The 19,820-nt window shown below is 49.5% G+C and overlaps 2 protein-coding genes across 5 annotated transcripts; both read left to right on the plus strand.

Annotated features, from left to right (window-relative positions):
- Nucleotides 1–9,698: 9,698 nt before the first annotated feature.
- Nucleotides 9,699–11,467, plus strand: RAMP2 (receptor activity modifying protein 2). Of its 2 annotated transcripts, none has more exons than XM_035027173.1 (4): nucleotides 9,699–9,850; nucleotides 10,287–10,352; nucleotides 10,689–10,881; nucleotides 11,011–11,467. In XM_035027173.1, exons 1-4 carry the CDS (start codon nucleotides 9,751–9,753, stop codon nucleotides 11,264–11,266), a joined length of 615 nt encoding a protein of 204 aa, XP_034883064.1. In that variant the 5' UTR covers nucleotides 9,699–9,750; the 3' UTR covers nucleotides 11,267–11,467. The 2 variants fall into 2 exon arrangements, with proteins under 2 accessions (XP_034883064.1, XP_034883065.1); XM_035027174.1 differs by having other exon boundaries at nucleotides 9,700–9,850; nucleotides 10,773–10,881.
- Nucleotides 11,468–12,407: 940 nt separating this feature from the next.
- VPS25 (vacuolar protein sorting 25 homolog) lies at nucleotides 12,408–19,736 on the plus strand. 3 transcript variants are annotated; one of them, XM_035027175.1, is made up of 6 exons: nucleotides 12,408–14,944; nucleotides 15,159–15,304; nucleotides 16,003–16,056; nucleotides 16,784–16,872; nucleotides 17,623–17,698; nucleotides 19,100–19,736. In XM_035027175.1, the coding sequence occupies exons 1-6, from the start codon at nucleotides 14,892–14,894 to the stop codon at nucleotides 19,210–19,212; spliced, it is 531 nt and encodes a 176-aa protein (XP_034883066.1). In that variant the 5' UTR covers nucleotides 12,408–14,891; the 3' UTR covers nucleotides 19,213–19,736. The 3 variants fall into 3 exon arrangements, with proteins under 3 accessions (XP_034883066.1, XP_034883068.1, XP_034883067.1); XM_035027177.1 differs by lacking the exon at nucleotides 19,100–19,736 and adding an exon at nucleotides 18,947–19,087; XM_035027176.1 differs by lacking the exon at nucleotides 19,100–19,736 and adding an exon at nucleotides 18,069–18,899.
- Nucleotides 19,737–19,820: the final 84 nt, after the last annotated feature.

Below are 19,820 nucleotides of genomic sequence, written 5' to 3' on the forward strand. Positions count from 1 at the left end.
ATATCAGGACTGAGACTGGGAAGAGATATGGGAATCATCGGCTAACACCATGGGAGTGGACTGCATTGTTTTAAGAGAGTAAGCCAAGTGACAAGAGGAAAGATACAAGATATTTTGTGGTAACAAAGAATATGTGGCTACAGAAATATTTTGAAGCAGAAAGGAAGGATGGTGAGGAGGTTTACCTCAAAGTTGTAGATCAGAGTCATGCAGCCCAGCTCAAGCTCCACCTCCTCACTAAGCCTCCCAGCCCTCCTGGATCTTCCCCTGCTTCAACCCCAGTACCACTTCATGCTCACTCCCATGCTATTAACCCTTTCCTATCCACCATGATACTTGACACAGGACTAAACCGGGCTTTAGTAATCCTTGATCACCGGAGGATTTTAAAAGCAACTTCCCACATCACCATTAAGCATGGGGTTCTTGGGGAAAATTTGTTGATTGGTTCTTCCTCATTGTGATGGGAGAGAGTTTTGTTTTTGTTTTTGTTTTTCTGAGACCAGGCTCTTCTTTAAAGATTATGGTCCATGACACACTATCGGCCAATGTTTGTTTGGCCAGCTCTTCCTCTATAACTTTTTTTCCCAACCCTTCAGGTCTTTGTCCTATAAATTCATAGAAAAACTGTTGGCAAGTAGTTTGCAGCTGGACCTTTGAAAAACAGTACCATCACCCCTGCCCCACTCCTCCCAGCCCCACCCCCAGGCAGTTAATAGGAGAAAGGAATAACTGTGTCACTCCTGGCCTCCAGTTGCTCATCTTGCTCTTAGCTTGGAGGCCTCTGGGGCCGAAAGAAACTGGACAAAGTGTGCTGAGGAGCCTAATAGGGCTGGTTCTTTTTCTGAAAGTTCCTTATTGCGGAAAAATAAAATTATGTGTTTAATTTCTGTAACCTGATGCCTGATTTGCCTTGGCAGCCAGTCTCCCAGGCTTGGCCGAGAGTCCAGCAATACTACTGATTAATACCAGCTCAACTTGCTCCCCAGAGAAGAAGAGCATTATTTACTTGACCATTTTCTTAAATCTCTTTTAATTTGCATGTATTTTAACATGATTTTATTGGCTTTAACATGCTGTATCTGACCAGTGGCCCCGGTGAAGCCTTGGGGAAGACTGTTCTGCTCTGTGCACTCACATCCGCATCACAAAACAAGATTTTGTTCAATCCAGTGATTAGAAATGACACGTCGTGTGTTCTGTTCCTTTTGCGGCTGTCGAGTTCTAAATGTACTTTTGTCTCCTGCTGGTCTTCAGGCCACTGGTAGAAAGGGAAGAAGATGATGCTTCCCAGAATTCAAAACAGTGCTTTCTGCACTATTCCTGTCTCCCTTCCAACCTTCCTCCATTCCTCCTTCCAGGTCCCTTTGGATGGTGACCCCTGGGCTCGTTCGGCCCCTCCCTTGTAAAGCCCACAGGGAGATCAAATAGCGTTTCTCCGAGGGGACACAGGGGACCGAGGAAAGGTTGGGCCCCAGACAGTGCTTGACAGGGAAGTGTAAACACAGCTGCAGAGATGGGAGCAAACTCTCCTCCCTCCTGCCTCCCCGGTCCCCGCCTCCCCCCTCCCCCAGTTCCCACCCAGAAGTAAGGAAAGGCCACCCTGCTGTGGAGAAACAAACAACAAAACAAAGCAAAGCACAACCTAAAAGCCTGCGTGAAGGTCACCAGAAACTGGGGCTGCTGCCCAGGCCTTGGTGGGGCCAGCTGAAGTGCCAGACCCCTCCCTGAATACTTAGAGGCAAAGGAAGCTCCAAAGCAAGTTGAGGTCTGGACATTACTGAGCCTGGAAACATGGCTCAATTTTTAAAGCCTCTCCACTCCTGGACACTTTGTCCTCTGATCTCAAAAACACAGCTTTCCGCCCCAGGTACTTAGCTCCTGACCCCTAGTTGCATAGGGATCATAATAATGCATTCAATTCAGCAAGTAAGAACAGGCCCACAATAAACCCTTGTTCGTGGCTGTTATAAGTTTAAACTCTGAGCCTCCAAGCCAAAATTTAGAATGGGCCTCCTTAGCCTTTGTTAATTACAAAATAAATAATTCCAGCAGGAAGGGACTTTCTCTTTTGGGGATTACTTGGGTGGGATTCATGCCTTGCTTTGCACATAGTCTGAAATCTCCAACCCCACAGCTAGGGTGGTGCTGCCCGTTCTTGCTCCCTTGGCACAGTGAATGCAGGGCCTTGATCTCACGGGACACGCCTTTGGCACAGCCTTGCCTGGGAAGTAGCCCTGATCGGGTGGACAGCTAATGAGCTGTGCTTCCTTTCCGGCCATCAGGGTCCTCAACTGTAAAACTGCAGAACTAGAAAAGTGATAATAGCCTTCAGACGCTGTCCATTCAGTATGTGCCCCGCACTGTGCTGAGTGCTTTACAACATGTCATCTCATTTCATGTGAAGTCAGTAGTATCCTTATCCTCATTTTACAGCTGAGAAAACTAAGGCTTAAAGAGATTCTGGAACTTGCCCAAGGTTATCCAGCTGGTAAGTGGTGTGGCCGGGATTTGGGTCCAGTCATTCTGATCCCCAAACCCATGTTCTGAACCCCATCCCTCTACCTCCTCCTTTCTCTGAGATCTAGCTCTGATATCATTCTCTCCATGGCTTTCTGTTCTCACCAGTGGCGCCAGAAAGAGAAATGTGTTTGGGACTCTGCAAATTCAGAGGAAAACAGTTCCTGAAGGGTAAGGGGCTCCTTACTCCCTGTGTGCTGGAGATGCCAATCAAAGCCAGACACTCGACAGACCCCCATATCAGTAGGGAACAGTCTGTGTGAAAGACAAACAAATCCTAACCAGACAGGAAGGGAGAGTTCCTCTTGTTTCTGTAACTTCCCCTTCTCTCTTCCCTGGCTTATCAGCAGGGTCCCACACTGCTAATGCTATGACCCTTTGAACCCCACTCTAGCTAGGATGGCATACCAGGCTACAGAGATGCTTTTGGAGCAAGAAAAGTACATTACACACATCTACAGATTATATCCATGACACTGTACATAAAGGAACAAACATAAATCGCATTTATTTACATATTTAACAAATCACCTTTAACATTCATGTAATCACTAGACATTGGACTGGGTGTGAACCTACATTATTTTGTGTAATCCTTGCAGATGCCTGAGAGGTGGGCATTGTTAGCCCCATTTTACAGAGAAGAGCATTGAGACTCAGGGAGATTGATAACGTTGGCCATGGCCACACGGCTGGTAAGTACGAGGGCTGGAATTCTATAGGGCTCCAAAGACTATATTCTTTTTTTTTTTTTCATAAGATTTTATTTATTTATTTGAGACAGAGAGAATGAGAGAGACAGAGAGCACATGAGAGGGGGAGGGTCAGAGGGAGAAGCAGGCTCCCCGCCGAGCAGGGAGCCTGATGTGGGACTCGATCCCGGGACTCCAGGATCATGACCCGAGCCGAAGGCAGTCGCTTAACCAACTGAGCCACCCAGGCGCCCCTCTTTTTTTTTTTTTTAATATTTTATTTATTTATTTTGACAGAGAGAGAGAGACAGCGAGAGAGGGAACACAAGCAGGGGGAGTGGGAGAGGGAGAAGCAGGCTCCCGGCCGAGCAGGGAGCCCGATGTGGGGCTCGATCCCAGGACCCTGGGATCATGACCTGAGCCGAAGGCAGACGCCCAACGACTGAACCACCCAGGCACCCCTCCAAAGACTATATTCTTTTAAATAAGAGGAGTGCTGTGTCATGAAAAGAACAAAATTATAGAACTGGAAGGATCCCAGAATATCTTGGAAATGCAGTTGTCATAAGTATATATGTTACACACTATGCCAGTAAATACCATTTATCACATGCTTACTAGCACCGGACATTCGTTCAAATGCTCGACTTGCATTATCTTTACTGATGAGTGAGATACACACAGGTAACCCCATTTTGCAGATAAGAAAATATGTTCAGAGGAGTTAAGTACTTGCACATGGTCACATACAGCTAAATAAGTGATGGAGCTGGGATCCAAACTCAAGTCCACTTGACTCCAAAGTGTGCCACTAAGGTAATGGAAATCATCATCATCATCGTAAATAATAATAATAATATCCTGCTCTAAGTGCTTTATATCTTATAACTTGTAAGTATTTTTATTATCCCCATTTTGCAGGTGAGGAAAATACTGCCTTTTGTAGTATTACTTAAGCTCACATCACAGATACCATACATGTTAAACAAACATATACTCCTACTGTCATATTTGCTTAACACATGTTGGATGTTATGATCTAGAAAATGTTTTCTTTCATAACGTCATGAGTGTTTTTCATTGTCCATCCAATGCTTTAAGGTCTTGGAGAAAAGAATGTGAAAAGATACTGTCTAGGGGCGCCTGGGTGGCTCAGTCAGTTGAGCGATTGTCTTCGGCTAGGGTCATGATCCCGGCGTCCTGGGATCGAGACCCGCAACAGGCTCCCTGCTCAGCGGGGAGCCTGCTTCTCCCTTTCCCTCTGCCTGCCTGTCTGCCTACTTGTGATCTTTCTCTCTCTCTCTCTCTGTCAAATAAGTAAATAAAATCTTAAAAAAAAAAAAAGATACTGTATATAAACGAAGCAGGCATAGTTGCAAGAGGGAAATCACTGAGAGGAGAAGCCCCACCCCCCACGCCCTGGTGCCATGAGAAATTCTGTTTGGTTGCCCTTCTGGCTGGTCTTCTCCATCCCTTTCTATTTGGTTCTCTCTAGCAGGTTGGCTAGCCAGTTGGCATCCATCAGGTATTGTGGAGCAGAGGTTAAGGACTTAGGCTTCAGCATCAAGATCTGGATGTCTGCCAATAAGAGTTGCATGAGCATGGGCAAATTACTTAATCTTTCTGAGCCTCAGTTTCCTCATCTGTAAATCTGTACCTAATTTGTTCATTTTTATTTTTCTGAAGATTATTTATTTATTTATTTATTTATTTATTTATTTATTTATTTAACAGAGAGAGACATGGCAAGAGAAGGAAACACAAGCAGGGGGAGTGGGAGAGGGCGAAGCAGTCTTCCCGCTGAGCAGGGAACCCGAGGCAGGGCTCGATCCCAGGACCCTGGGATCATGACCCAAGCTGAAGGCAGACGTTTAATGACTGAGCCACCCAGGCGCCCTATGGCACTTAATTTAATAGAGTTGTGAGTTTTAAATGAAACAATCTGAGCATACTCCAGGCACGCTGGGGGCATCCCCATGTTACGTAACATCAAAACTCTTGGGGTGTTGGGAGTGGGTAGAAGGGTTCCTGGGGATGGTTTCATAGCATAGTCCTGAGCAATGGAGGAAGAGTGAAAGCAACCCTGGCATCTGGCATTGGGTCCTGACAGCAACCATGAGTCAGCCCCAGGTGTCGAGGGACCAGCAGTGTTCTCAGCACTGCTGGGCGTGTGCTATGGTCACTTGGCCATGATCTTCTTCAATCATGCTGTCTGAATATCATCCTTATAAATCTGGTCTGGTTTTTTTTTTTCTTTTCTTCTTCAGAAAAACAGCCTCCACCATGTGATGTCATGGTCTAGCCTGGGTCAGAGAAGGAAGGGAGGAGAAGGTTGTGTGTAGAGTTGGGTGAAACAGGATCTTTTTATTTCTGGAGGGGTTTATCTGGTCCTGGAAGAAACTATCCTTCTCTCCTCTTTCAACCCCATCTTCAAGACCCAGTAAGAAATCAGTATTTGGATATAGAGTGAGAAGTAGATGATAAATCATAATGCTTAAGACGTGAAGCTTAGGGGCGCCTGGGTGGCTCAATTGGTGAAGCATCTGCCTTCAGCTCGGGTCGTGATCTCAGGGTCCTGGGATTGAGTCCTGCATCAGGCTCCAGCCTGCTTCTCCCTCTCCCTCTGCCTGCCGCTCCCCCTGCTTGTGCTTTCTTTTTTTTCTCTCTCTCTGTCAAATAAATAAATAAAATCTTAGGGAAAAAAAAGGACATGAAACTTAGCATCAAGCAGTCCTGAGTTCAAATCCTGACTGCCAATTACTACCTCTGGGACCTTGGGCACATTACTCCTGTTTCCCCATTTTACCCACTGACAAGATAATTCTGATGTTATGGTAGTAAGGTTTTAAGAAATACTTGCAAAGCACTCAGCACATGTGTCAGAGAACACAATTACACGTAGTAATTATTCAATAAATGGTAGCTACTATTAAGTCCCTGGCATTGATGAGGAATATGGCTTGACCATTTTCTCTGTTTTTTACCAACTTGAGAGCCAAAGTTTTCTCCAATAACCATTCTTGCCTCTGAGAGATGGCCAGTCTCCTCACGCGGAGTGTGACATCATTCTGGAGATGAGGAGATGGAGAGAGATGGAGTTGCCTTTGTCTTCCCTCCCTTAGCTAGCTGGCTCCCTGACTATAGCTCTTCTGGTCATCCCTGCTGCCTCCCTGCCCTCTAAAGAAATCTGTCTCCTCTCTCCAGCTTGGAAGGATCAGCCCCTCCCAGCCAGGACTTCTGGCTCCCTGGACCCTGACTCTCCCCCACATCCTCTCCTGTGCTCTGTTCTTTATTTGGAAACAGCTGGGGAAGAGGCCAGCATGTGTGAATGTCTCTACACTGTAGAGATGGTAATCCCAGGATGCTCTGCATGCAATTTCATTGTGTAGGAGGCCCCCAGTGCTTTTTACCCCCCCCCCCCACCATGTTGTTCTGAATTTGTGTGTGAGTGTGTAGGGGGAAGGCTGAAGATTAGAAATGGCACTCCTAAGGTTTGAGTCACCTCTCCTCTTGCTTCAGGCAGGATGTTCCTTTGCCTGTAACAAGAAGGGAAATTTATATGGCAGTAGGATTCCCACGCAGAAGTCAATCTAGTTTGGGGCCAGAAATCTCAGGTCAATGTCCAGCTGGACTAAAACTAGATTCCTCTCTTCCTGAGCACTAGGAGTGGGTGTGGGATAGGGACAGAGGACTAAGGAGGTGTGTAGGAAACAAAGAGCAGTCTCCACTGGATATAAGACAAAGGCTACAGATAATACTATACTACAGGTAAAAGGAAAGAAGCACATCTATATATGCTATCGTGAAAAGAAGCCCAAGACATATTATTAAGTAAAAAAAGAAGTCACCGAACAACAGAGATATTAAATCCCATTTATGCTTTTTTAAGTCCAAAAAATGTAGGGAAGTGAGTGAGAAAGGAATGAGGGTATAAAGTTTTCTGTGTTTAAATATTTTGCAATGAGTATATACTTGTGTATTACTTGCAATTAAAAAGTATATTTTTATAGCAAAAAGTATATATTTTAAGGCAGAAGTGGGCTTAGGAAGGGAAGGGAAGGGGGACCCCAGGGGTGGAAAACAGGACTTCCATAAAAGAACCAGCCTCTATCCCTGATGAAGCCCTTCTCTGTCCCCTCGCTGCACAACATGGGACTATCTTCTATATGGTAACTTGGAAGAGGAAAGTGAGGTCTCTGGTCCCCTTTCAGCCCCAAAGGACCCTAATAGCAGACCCCCAGTTACCAGGATGCCCCCAGGGGTCCATGAAACAGCCAACCAATCAACTGGTAAGGAAAAGTGGAAAGAGGAAAATCAGGGGGAGGGAAAATTCCCAGATTTTCCAACAGGAAGGTTTAGACTCCCAAGTTCAGCAATGACTACAACAAGCTCCCTTTAGGAGGCCTCCACATCATGTTGCAAACTTAACCCCATGTCCAGGCTAAAGATAACACTTTCTACGGAGTCACCTATATGTTACCTTTTGACTCTAATGTCATGTGAAATTGTTGAGCTCCAGAGATATGAAATGACGGGCCCAAGATGACACAGCAACACAGAGACAGAGTCTGCCTTCAGAATCCTAACCAGTGCTTGCTTATTTGTTTTTATCAATGATACCATACTGCCCTATTTAAAACCCAACGTTTGTTTTTGTCAACTTTCATCTTGACCCCAACCCCAGTCCTAATTCACAGTGGGCTCAGGTGTTTCTGGCCCCAGCCCAGTGGAAATGGCTGGTTTTGTTTTCTGTCCTTCCATGTTTCTCCCTCCCATCTCATCAACCAGAAATCTCCCTCCTGACCATGTTTCCGTCTTGAAAATGGCAATCTTGGGTGGGAGGACACGAATGGATTTAGTCATTGGCCTAAAATGACTCTGAGGCTGTCTGGCTCTTTTGTGCACATTGCAGAAGATGACTATCACCAGGAGGGCTTTGGGGCTCATGCCAAGTGGGCCACCTCCTTTCTTCTTCCAGATGCCTTACTAAGGCAACCTCTTGACCCTAGCGATGGAGGAGGACTACAGGCTTTCAGTGACCATTATGCAAGAGCCTAAGACCCTGAGGTGAAGATTTGAAGAGATCACGAAGGATAATTTGTGGTGGGCAGAAATCAGTAAACTGGGACAAGAGCAGCAGCTGAGTCCAGGGGTCAGTGTCTGGGAGTAATTTAGGAAAGTTCAGTGCTGACAGCTGTGTCTGGAGCCGAGCATCAGGGCCAAACCAGCTCCTGGGCTGCTCGGCTGCCTCAAGCTAATGAAGCTCTGGCTTAGGACACAGAGACAGCTGTGGTGTCGCAGAAGTCAGGGCCCCTGGGGCCCCAGGCTCAGCCTGCTGCTTCCCAGCAGTGTGACCTTAGGCAAGTCCTTAAGAAAGAAGAAAAGGAAACATCCACTAAGTGCAATGCCCTTTCACGTGTCATCCTCACTACTGCTTATGGAGGATAATGTCCCTATCTTACATGGGGAGAAACAGATTGTCAAGGTAACCAAAGTCATTCTGGGCTATCTGGTTGTGGAGCAGGAAGACAGAAGTGGGATTTAGAGCTTCTGAGCTCAAGTTCTGGGCTCTTTTCCCTGAGTTTTAGCTTTTTTCCCTGTAAAATGGGAACAAAAACGTACCCACTTTGTGAATGAAGTCACCCATAGTAGGTTCTAAACCCTTCCCTTCTCACAACCTTGTCCTTGAAGAGTAGTGGCCACCTTCTTCCTGGGAATGGAGTAATCTTTAACTTTTGCCCCTCCTCCCCAATCCGGTTTGTGGCCACCTTCTTAGGAGGAATAAAGTAATCTTACTTTTGCCCTTCCCCCCAACCAGGTTTGTGGATCCAGGCCCCACAAGGTGCCTGGAAGAGAGGGTATTTGGACTCTGGTTTCCCCTCTGCCCCTATCCCCAGACCTTCTCCCGACTCTGGAGGGCTGGCTCCCTCATCTCCTCCTCCCCAGTTTTGGCAGGCGGACTGACATCAGTGGGTGTTCCCAGGGAAGGGGAACTCTGAGCCCAGCTCCAGGCGCCCCTTCCCCCACGGCCCAGGGCAGCCCCAACCCCCTGCCTTAGATACTGCGGCGTGGAGAGGCCCTCTGAACTCCCAGTCCCTTCCTTCTCCTCGCGGTCCGCGAGAGCAGGTCGCTAACCCCCTTCCTCGGCACCGCAACGAAGGAGAAAGGGCGATAGGGTCCCGGGAGCGGATGCTCGGAGACCCGGGCGAGTCCTGGGCGCCACGCGGCTGAGCCCAGGAAATGCATCCCGGTTCTGGGGTTACGAGGGGAGCTGTCCAGCCCCGCAGGGTGAGCTAGAAGACAGAGTGGGCCAACGTCGACCCGGCGGAGGGAGCGGCGGGCGCCAGGGCCGGGTGGGGCAGCGACTCCCCCTCCAGCCCGCCGGCCCCGGGCGTCGCCCCCGCCCCCCACGTGGCCGCAGCCGTCCCAGCCCCTGCGAGGAAGCGGCGCGGCTTCCTGGGGCTTGGGCCGGGGATATAGGCGCCCCCGCCCGGGCCCGGCTCAGCGCCACCGCCCCTCCTCGCCTGCTCGCCGCGCGATGGCCTCGGTCCGGGCTGAGCGCGCCGCCGGCGGCCCGCGGCTCCCTGCGACCCGCGCCCGGCGACCGGCTGCGCTCCGCCTCCTCCTCCTGCTGGGCGGTGAGCGCTGCGCCCCGGGGCCCGGGTGGGAGGCGCGGGAGGCCCGGAGGGGAGGGGGGCTGGACGGCCGAGGCCGAAACGGGCCCTGGGGTGCGGGCGGGACAGCGCTGTCCTCGGACCGTCCCCGGCCCCACTTCGGTGAGGGCTCAGCGCGAGCTGCTTCCCTCTTGGAGGAACCTGGGGTGCCGGGGCCCCGCGGAGGGGTCTTGGGAGGTCTGGGGCTGGGGAGGAGGAAGAGGATTGGGGGTGTAGATGTGAGTGGGAGAGAGCTAGTATCAGACCTCTCTTCCAGTCACTGAGGCACCCCTTGGGGGCCTGGATTATTCCTTTTTCTCTTCTGAAAGTAGCCCTGACTTCCTAGGGTCTCAGATCCCTCCTCCAGACTCCACTGCTTAGATCCCGCCATCCCACCTCCCTCTCCCATTTCTGTTCACAGCTGTCCTGAAGCCCCAGGAGTCCCTGGCTCAGGTTCCTCCCACTGAAAGTAGTTTGAAGACAAAAGGTGTGTATTCCACAGCTCTGGGAGGGTGGCCTAGGGCAACGAGAGAGGACAGCCAGGTCGAGGGGAGGGTCCCTTTCCCACAACCCCAATTGGCAGCCCATTAAACCCCCCTTCTGTTCTCTCCTGGGGTTCCTTGTGGTCCTTCTCCCTCTCATCCCACATGACCCCCACCCAGCTCTGAGCTGGCTCACCTCACAGGTGGGTTAGAAGACCCCAGAAAAAGTGTGTGGATGTCCTTGTGGGGCTGGCACATGGAAGGCATTAACATTTTTCTGAACTGAGACTCTTTCCTGGGAAAACTTTCTGAGACTCTCCTGGTGTTTGCCATGTTTGAAGACAGGAACAGTGGAAATACCTGGACCCGAGGGCTTGGAGGGAGGGGCAGGGGTGTGGTCAGTGTGAAGCAATCTGTGCCCACAGAGGACAAGATGGAGAACTATGAGAGGACTATCCAGTTTTGCTGGCAATCTTATAAGGAGCAGATGGACTCTATCCCCAAGGATTGGTGCGACTGGGCCATGATTAGCAGGTAGGGGCAGTGCCTGGCAGCTTGGGCCAGGGGTGGGGCCTGCTCCTTGTGGGTGGGCCTTGAGTGAGTGTGGGGCATTCCCCTCTCTGGGCCCAACCCATACTCACTCTAGTCTTCCCTTATTCCCAGGCCTTATAGCGACCTACAGTATTGCTTGGAGCATTTTGCAGAAGTATTTCACCTGGGCTTCCCCAATCCCCGAGCAGAAGAGATCATCTTTGAGACTCACCAGATCCACTTTGCCAACTGCTCCCTGGTGCAGCCCACCTTATCAGACCCCCCAGAGGATGTGCTCCTGGCCATGATCATAGCCCCAATCTGCCTCATCCCTTTCCTCGTCACCCTTGTGGTGTGGAGGAGTAAAGACAGTGAAGCCCAGGCCTAGGGTGGTGTGAGCTTTTCTTCGCAGCCATCTTATCCTACTTCTTTTCCCTGCCACCACCAGGTCTCTGTTCCCCTCCCTGCCCTGCCTCCTTCTCTCACTCCCATGCCCACCACAGATCCTTGGACTGGTGGAAATGGAAACCCAGTGGTGTCATGGCATAAGTTCTGTAATCTTCAAAATAAAACTTTTTTTTGTACTGTCCCCTCCCCATCCCAGAATTTCTGCCATTCTCACAGCTCTGGGCCGCAGAGCTGGAAGAATCTGGATAGCAGCACTGTTTTGTTCACTTGCCTGCTCCCCACTATCCCCCTCCCCCCACCTGAAGGCCACCCCCTCCACTGCTTCCTCCCAAGGCTGGGCCTTTCCTGTCCTTATCCAAAGCCAGCACCAGGAAACATACAGGAAAGAGACTCCCTTCCGGTCTGGACAGCAGCTGGGGAGGTGTGGGGGGAGGGGCAAGGGTGGAATCTCTGCTGTGACTCCTGCAAGAAGGAAGGGGGACCACCCAGGAGCTCCGAATTTTCCTCTTCTTCATGCCTCAGTTTACTCCCAGGGCCTGGGAATAGGAACCGTGATATGACCAAAAAGAGTCCATCCCTAAGGACCTCAGGACTGAGGGCAAGGGCAGTGGGGACTTACTCTACTAAGTTCACCACAGGACTCCCCTTCCAGGTCCCTGGCCTCATCCTATGTTGTCCTGGACCCTGGGGGTGTGGCCTATAGCCTGGCAGCACACTGCCCCCTGGTGTCCACTAGAGCTAACAGCCAGAAGATGGACATGATCTGGAAGAACCTCAAAGCTGAGGAGACTGGACCCTGGAATCAGACATCTGTCATCTCCATAGCACTCACTAGTTCTTAGCTGGAACTAAGTCAGCCCTCAGCTTCCTAAGCCATACTGATACTCCCTTAAGACACCTTCCCACTTTCTAGGGACATACCTAGTCTCTGAACTCATTATTTCATATACACTCTTACATGTTCCCCAGACAGTGAGGCCCAGTTGTTCGACAGAGGACCTTAACCTCCAGTTCTTCCAGATCATCAAAGATACAAGAGAACAACTTTGTTCTCCATAAAGACACCTATTTATTCTTTATGGCACCTGGAGCCTCTTCAGGGACTTTTCCTCCCCCCCCCCCCCCCCCCGCCCCCTTGCTGAAATATTTACCTCTCTGAGAACATGCATATCCATTTCCTGGGACATGCCCATCCATTCCATAGATATATACCTGTATGCTTCCTAGAATGTATCTATTCATCCTCTGAGACAGACTTCTCTTCTCAGGACATGTCTGTCTCTCTAGAGGCATGTCTGTTTCCTAGGGCATTTTAAGTTTTCACCTGAGATAAGTCTTTCCTCTGTTTCCATGAATGCATTGGTCTTCCCCAGGGATATATCTGTTCTCTTGTTGGCCCATATTTGCCTTCCTGTGTTTTACTAATATACATCAAGGGCATGCTGGTATAAGATACTGTGTATGGTATATTTTATTGGAAAAATAAGTTAAATAAGGCCTAGTTTCTGCTCTCAATGGCTTCCATCTAATAGGGCAGCTGACATGTATACAAACAAAAGCAATGGAGTGTGTGATGAGAGTCATGCAAGGGATACAAACCAAATGTTATCTAAGTGCAAAAAAATGAGGGGTCACATCTAGCTGAGGTGTGATCACAGGAGGGTGATTGTGGAGTTAGTATATGACTAGACCTTAAGATGGAGTGCATTTCCCCTAGGGAAGAGAGTAAAAAAATAGGGGTGAATTAGGAAATTATTGTAATATTCCAGGCTTGAGAAAAGAGGACATGGGCCAAAGGAGTGATGAATGAGGAAGTAGAAAATAAAAAGTAGGAGAGATGATTAAAAACAAGGGAGGGAATCAGCAGGATTTGGAAATGAAGGAGAGGAGAGGTTAGGGCTGACTCAGGCTTTGAATCTGAGTTACTAGGACAATGATGGAAGTAATGATAGAAAATGGCTATTAGGAAGAGGAGCTGGCAAGAAGAAAAGGATGTACAATATGAGCTGCCAATAGAACAAGCTTTTATGTCCCACAGAGAGTTAGAAATGGGAGGGGTGGTGGTGGTGGTGGAAATACAGATTTAGGAGTGTTTTGCACAGAAATGCCAAGTGAAGCCATGAAAAGGATTAAAGTTCTCAAGACAGAAGGTGTATTGAAAAGAAAGCTGAGGTTAGAGTCTTAGGAAATACGCACATTTAAAGAATGAGGGGGAAATGAGACAAAGAGAAAGATCAGAGAGACAGTGGCAGAACAAGGATAAAGCAGTGCCATGGAAGCAAAGGAGATAGTGCCCTTCGAAAGAACATTATCAATTGAATGGTTCATCCATTCATGCAACAGATATTTGCTGGGCACTTTGGTAGATTGGGAACTGTGCACAATGAAGGATGGACTTGAGTGGGGGAAAGGTTAAAGATCAGATAGGAAATTGAGAGTGTGACAAAGTCAAGAAAACTGTACATATTTTCAAATACGGGTGACCTGAGCATGTTTGTCAACTAGGGGAGAGGAGCCAGAGGAAAAGAAAAGAGGGAAGATGATATACAAAGAAGTCCTAGAGGCAGTTGGAAAGGAGAGGTAAGAAGATATGCCAAAGGGTTGGTCTTGTAAAGGAAGAGTGACACTTCTTCCTTTGAGTCCAAAAGAAAGACGTAAAAGTGGAAAGGAATTCTTGTGGGAAGAATCAAGTGTGGTGACAGACAGAGGAGGAACGATCAGGAGGTTCAAAGGCTTGGCCTCAAGTTCACAAAATAGGAAGGGAATTCTGCAGAGAGAAAGAAGATGGAGACAGGTGGAATGACTTGATGAATGGAAACATTTGAAGAGTTACCTGGAGGGATGTGACAGGGAGTCAATAAAAGACAGTGCTGGGCTGCACTGAGAGCCCAGCAGTGAGGTTAGTCAGAGAACCTGGGGCTCAGCCAGCATGTTCTGTGGTTTTCTTCCAGTAATACAACTCGGCAGGAGTGAGGGGAGGGGTAGAGGAACAACAACCCTGATTTGTTAAGTGACAGCAGGTAGGCAAGCAAGGGGACAGAATGGGGTAGTCTAGGCTGGGTAAGGAGTCAAATAAGACCAAAATGGGTCTGGGGACTTGACACTAGAAAAGTGAGGACGTGAGAGATAGATGGCTGTGGTCAAAGCGGGCAGCTCTGAGTCATGGAAGCCGAAACTTTTCCAGCGATAAAAGGTACAAATGTGCTCCTACGGGTGCTGCAGGAGACCAAGGAACGGTGCGCTCGAAGGACACAGCAATTGAAGAGACTGGGGAATTGTGAGGTGTTTGTTAAACGCAACTGACACGGATGTTAATATTAAAAGCAGCTGAGCAGAGGGGGAACAAGCCTAGGCAGTTCTACTATCAAACTGTGCCGCTTTGGAGAAGTCACTGCCCTTCTCTAGAGCTGAATGAGAAGACTTCTCGGGGCTCTAAACGGTAAGGATTTTTAGGATAACGGTAAGGGACTGGCTGGTCAGCAGCATCCCTCCCGCCTCTCCGAAGAGGCGTCCGGAACCTTTCTGCTGTGCTTTTTGCCCGGACGTGCCGAAGCGGAGGCCGGAAGTCCTTTGCCCGGAGGTTCCGGGTTTCCTGGGCTACTACAATGGCGATGAGTTTCGAGTGGCCGTGGCAGTATCGCTTCCCGCCCTTCTTTACGTGAGGCTCAGACCCCGAGAAGCCCCGCTGCGCCTCCCTCCCCTGCCCCGGACCCCGGGCTCAGCCCTGATGCTTCGGATGGGGAGGGGGAGAAAGGACCCGGTCGTCACCACCCTCAGTCTCCCACTTTGTCCCCCAGACGCGCCTCCGGCAAGTGCTGCCTCTCGCTCTCTCACGCCCTCTAATTCTGCGCCCCACCCCCTTCACCCGGCAGGTTGCAGCCGAACGTGGACACTCGGCAGAAGCAGCTGGCCGCCTGGTGCTCGCTGGTCCTGTCCTTCTGCCGCCTGCACAAACAGTCCAGCATGACGGTGATGGAAGCTCAGGAGAGCCCGCTCTTCAACAACGTGAAGCTACAGCGTATCCTCCCTCAGGCTCTTCCACAGCCCACACACATGCACTTCCACGCTTTCCCACATGCCCAGATTTCACACCCCGCTTCACCCACCGTAGGCAGATTCCCACCCAAACTGGACTTGGGAAAGAGCTAGTATGTGTTAGCTGACTTCCATTTCATCCCCAAACCCCAATGCAAATGCAGCCTCAAACCCTCTTGTCCTAGCCAGTGACAAGTACCCAGGTGTCATTCAGGTCTTAGAATCTCTGCCCTGAAGCCAAGTCCCAAGCTTTTCAACCCAAGCCTTTTTGACTCTGAATCTCCTGTCCTCTTACTGAGTGAAGCTCAAACTCTGGTACTACCTTTAGGAATTTTCTCCACCTACTCTCTTCCTCCCAGGAAGTAAAGGTCATTTGTTTTTGCTGCCTGATTCATACCTAAAGTATCTGTGGAGAAAGTCTGAAGGAAGGAGAGAAGACAGAGGGTGACAGATGATAGTACTGTTCATTTCTAAAGCTCTTCCCTTTAATTGGACTAGTTTTTTCCCTTCCTCCCCCCAGTATCCAGGAAATGCCAATTTATAGCCTGTTGGGGAATTGCACATATATGTATGTGGGAGGGAGAGGAAGGGGACAGATGGTTTTCAACATGACACTGGCCCTGAGAATTTTTATCCCACCCAACTCAGTCCATCAGTGCCCTTCCCTTAACTTTAAACCAGGGAAGCTCCCTGTGGAATCAATCCAGGTTGTATTAGAGGAACTAAGGAAGAAAGGTGGGTTCAGGTCCTCAGATTTCCTTATTTTTCCTCCTGCTTGGGGTTTTCCTGAGGGCAGATTGGCACAAGTTTTTGCCTTTTTTTTTTTTTTTTTAAGATTTTATTTTTTATTTATTTAATTTTTTTGAAGATTTTTTATTTATTTGACAGAGAGAAACAAAGCGAGAGAAGGAACACAAGCAGGGGGAGTGGGAGAGGGAGAAGCAGGCTTCCCGCTGAGCAGGGAGCCCGATGTGGGGCTTGATCCCAGGAGCCTGGGATCATGACCTGAGCTGAAGGCAGCCGCTTAACGACTGAGCCACCCAGGCGCCCCTTTAAGATTTTATTTTTAAGTAATCTTTATAGCCTATGTGGAGCTCGAACCCACAACCTCAAGATCAAGAGTCACCCACTCCACAGCTGTACCAGCCAGGTGCCCCACAAGTATTCGCTTTTAACAACGTTTTTCTCTCCCCTGGCTTGGAGCCCATAGTGTTCTGTACAGTAGATAGTCCAATTCCCCGGGTCCTTTTTCCCTATTGGTATTCACCATTGAAATCTCTCCATCTGTGTTCTGAGACCTGGAGAGAGGTAGAAGGAGAATTGGTGCATTGCAGATGGTAATAATAAAACAGATCTTGAATTTCCGTTCCTGAAAGCTGAGTCTCTTCCACTGTGTTCCACCTTGGTTTTGCCTTCTGTCCCTTCTTAGCATAAGATGCTTTCATAAGTATCTGTTTCACAGGGAACCTGGAGTGGTTGGATAAGAACAAGTCTAGCTTCCTGATCATGTGGCGAAGGCCAGAAGAATGGGGGAAGCTCATCTATCAGTGGGTGAGACTATTCTGCCATGGTGACCCATGGCAGAGAATCGTATCTATGTTCAGCAGATACCTGGTGCTCCCAGGTCTAGACTGAGCAAAGTGGGAAGGGGCAAAAAGAGGAAGTATACGTCTTCCAGGCAAGCCTCTTTCAGTGGCTCAATTTCCCTGGCTGTATAGAACTTCCCTGCCTTTGACTGTAGGAGGCGAGAGGCTACATGAGGCCATGTTTGGAGAATGGAGTGCTGGGAACCATGAGTACTATTGTTGGCTGGAGTCTCTGGCCACAGAAGATAAATGAGGAAAGGAAGGAGAAAAAAAAAAAAAAGCCTGGGGCCCTTCCCCCTCTGCGCCCTTTGGGGTTGTCTGCCATATGAATGAGACATTCTGAACCGGTGTGGGTGTGGGGACAAACTCTCTGCACCACAAGCCCTAAACTTTCCCAGGGGAGAGAAGAGGGGAAGAAGCATCAACAACCCAAATATAACAAACTCATGCCACCTATTCCTGAACAGGAAACAGAATGAGAGGTCACTGCTCAGACATGTGAAGACCTGTGGTTTAGTGGTTCCGTGTATGTGTGTACACATATAAATATAGCACCTGTGGGGTTAGCGGTGTTTAGGCCACTCCTGCTGGGGTGACAGTGAGCCTGGGTTTGGGAATAGGTGCCATTCCTGGGTCAGATAGGTGGAGCTGGTGAGCTCACCTTCTCCCAGGAGATTTCCCGTCCTTATTCAATGCCTGTTTTCTGTGTCCATAGGTTTCCAGGAGTGGCCAGAACAACTCCGTGTTCACCCTATATGAACTGACCAATGGGGACGACACAGAGGATGAGGGTAATGCTTCTCCCTTCCCCCCAGTTTTGTCATCTGAATCCTCTCCAGTCCTTTTTTGACCGTTAGACTTCCCATCCCTGCCTCTGAATTCTAAATACTACATGATACAAGGCCTCTTAACCCATGTCCAAGGTTTCCCTAAACCACCTGAATTTATATGCAAAATACTCCCAGGTTTTGTCTGTGGGGATGTATGTGCATTTTTCTAGGGAATAGAGTCTATATTAAAAGATTTTCAAGGGCATCTGTGACCCATGAAAAGTTGAGAATTACTGGTGTAGATGCCGAATGAGGAGCTGGGGCAGGAGATTAAGCCGAAAATCTCATTCCTTGCTGAGACGGGCCTTTCTTTCACCCTTTATACTTATAGAGGGCTCAAGATTCGTGGGCATCAGCTGAAGGGATTGGGCCAACACCCCCATCCCCACCCCCAGGCCTTTTAAATACTTTGGTTTCTGGCCAGGCAAGGATTTGTATACTGTTTGATTTTTACATAGTGTAAATATATTCTTAGCTCTTTTATCTCTGGCTTCATATTCTGATCCCCAGGATCACCAAAAGTTCCAATCTCAGCTGGGGAAAAAAGGGCACCTCCCCTTTCTGCCAGGCCCTGGCTGCCATAACAAAGTTTAGAGCTCTTAGCTGTTCCCCCCTGCCCTGCAGGCCTCTGCTTGCTACTCCCACCATCACCCCATGACTTCAGTGCTGCAGCCTTGCCCAGCCCACCACTCATGCTGGGCAAAGCTGGAGGCTTCCTCAGAAAGCAAGCTCCCTGACTTAAGAGGTAGGCCCCCATAGGGGCTGAGGTGTGCGAACCTGTTAGGACTTGCCACCTGCTTCTCACCTCTCCCTGCAGTATCTTGCCATATTTCCAGATACTCAGCTGGCCCTTGGCTCCCAGCCTTGTTCCTTTTAACTAGGAAAAGGCAGATACCCATGCTGGACTTTTAACAGTCTCCTGGTTAGAGGTATGGCTACACTTCTTTGTGTTAGGACAGGTGCTCCTGATGGGTACCAGTGTGCAACTAGGGTCAGAATCCAGTGACAAGGACCTTGACCTTCCTAGGCTTCACTGTCCCCCACTCTGTGGCCCACAAGCAGGTGGTGTCATTCTTGTACAGCAGACACATGCATGGGGGTGGGGGATACATGTGAGGGTTGAGTCTGACAGAAGAACCTGGAAGGGGAGAATAAGCATGAACTCTCATTTCATGCTGACTCAGGCTTTCTTTCACCCCTTACTCTGAGGAGTTCCCAGGAAGGGTTGAGGCAGCTGCCGCAGTATAGATGGCACACGGCCCCCCAGCCTCGAAGTCTCAGCTTCCGGCTAGACTCTTCTCCTCAGGGGCCTTGGGCCCCCAGAAGCTGAGTGTCCCTGCCTGCCCACCTCTCCCTATCCAGAGTTCCACGGGCTGGATGAAGCAACCCTCCTTCGGGCTCTGCAGGCGCTACAGCAGGAGCATAAGGCTGAGATCATCACCGTCAGCGAAGGCCGAGGCGTCAAGTTCTTCTAGCAGACACCTGTCTCCTTTTACTTCTTACCTCCCACCCTTCCAGGGCTTTCAAAGGGAGACAGACCCAGTGATCCCACAGACGGGATCTGTGACTCCACCAGACTCAAAAGGGCCCCAGTCCAGGGATGAGGCTTCCCACTTACTCCGTGTGTGTGTCTCTGGGGAAGGGTGAGGCTGAGGCTGAGGCGCCGGGGAGAAGAGATGTGCTTCTCTTTGCCCCACCTCCTCTCCCGTCCTAGACTGTCCCTGAGCCAGGGTCTGTAAACCTTTAACTCCACATGTGTTCACACATGTAAGTACATACACACATGCGCCTGCACAAGCTTCTGTCTCTCCCCCTTCCCACCCCCTTAGCTGCTATTGCCTCCCCTCTCAGGCTGGTGCTGGATCCTTCCTAGGGGATGGGAGAAGCCCTGGCTGCAGGCAGCCTTCCAGGCAATATGAAGATAGGAGGCCCAGGAAGGGGCCTGGCAGTGAGAGACCAGGCTGGACACTGATTTATGATATTAAAAAGCTCAACCCCACTTGCCTGCCTGCCGTTGGAAGTTACTACTGGAATGGGCATGGGGAGAGCTGCGAAGCGTTGCCCCCTGAGTGAATCCCAGCCT

Source organism: Mirounga leonina, unplaced genomic scaffold (assembly GCF_011800145.1).
Source record: "Mirounga leonina isolate KUSES-001 unplaced genomic scaffold, KU_Mleo_1.0 Mir_200, whole genome shotgun sequence".
Taxonomy (NCBI): Eukaryota; Metazoa; Chordata; class Mammalia; order Carnivora; family Phocidae; genus Mirounga; species Mirounga leonina.

Excerpts from the sequence above, each read along its gene's own strand:
- RAMP2 (XM_035027173.1), top strand. The coding sequence starts at position 9,751 with ATGGCCTCGGTCCGGGCTGAGCGCGCCGCCGGCGGCCCGCGGCTCCCT. Across the intron at positions 10,353-10,688 it reads AAGTAGTTTGAAGACAAAAG|ACAGGAACAGTGGAAATACC; the intron begins GTGTGTATTCCA and ends CCATGTTTGAAG. Across the intron at positions 10,882-11,010 it reads GACTGGGCCATGATTAGCAG|GCCTTATAGCGACCTACAGT; the intron begins GTAGGGGCAGTG and ends CCTTATTCCCAG.
- VPS25 (XM_035027175.1), top strand. The coding sequence starts at position 14,892 with ATGGCGATGAGTTTCGAGTGGCCGTGGCAGTATCGCTTCCCGCCCTTC. Across the intron at positions 14,945-15,158 it reads CGCTTCCCGCCCTTCTTTAC|GTTGCAGCCGAACGTGGACA; the intron begins GTGAGGCTCAGA and ends TTCACCCGGCAG. Across the intron at positions 16,873-17,622 it reads GGAAGCTCATCTATCAGTGG|GTTTCCAGGAGTGGCCAGAA; the intron begins GTGAGACTATTC and ends CTGTGTCCATAG.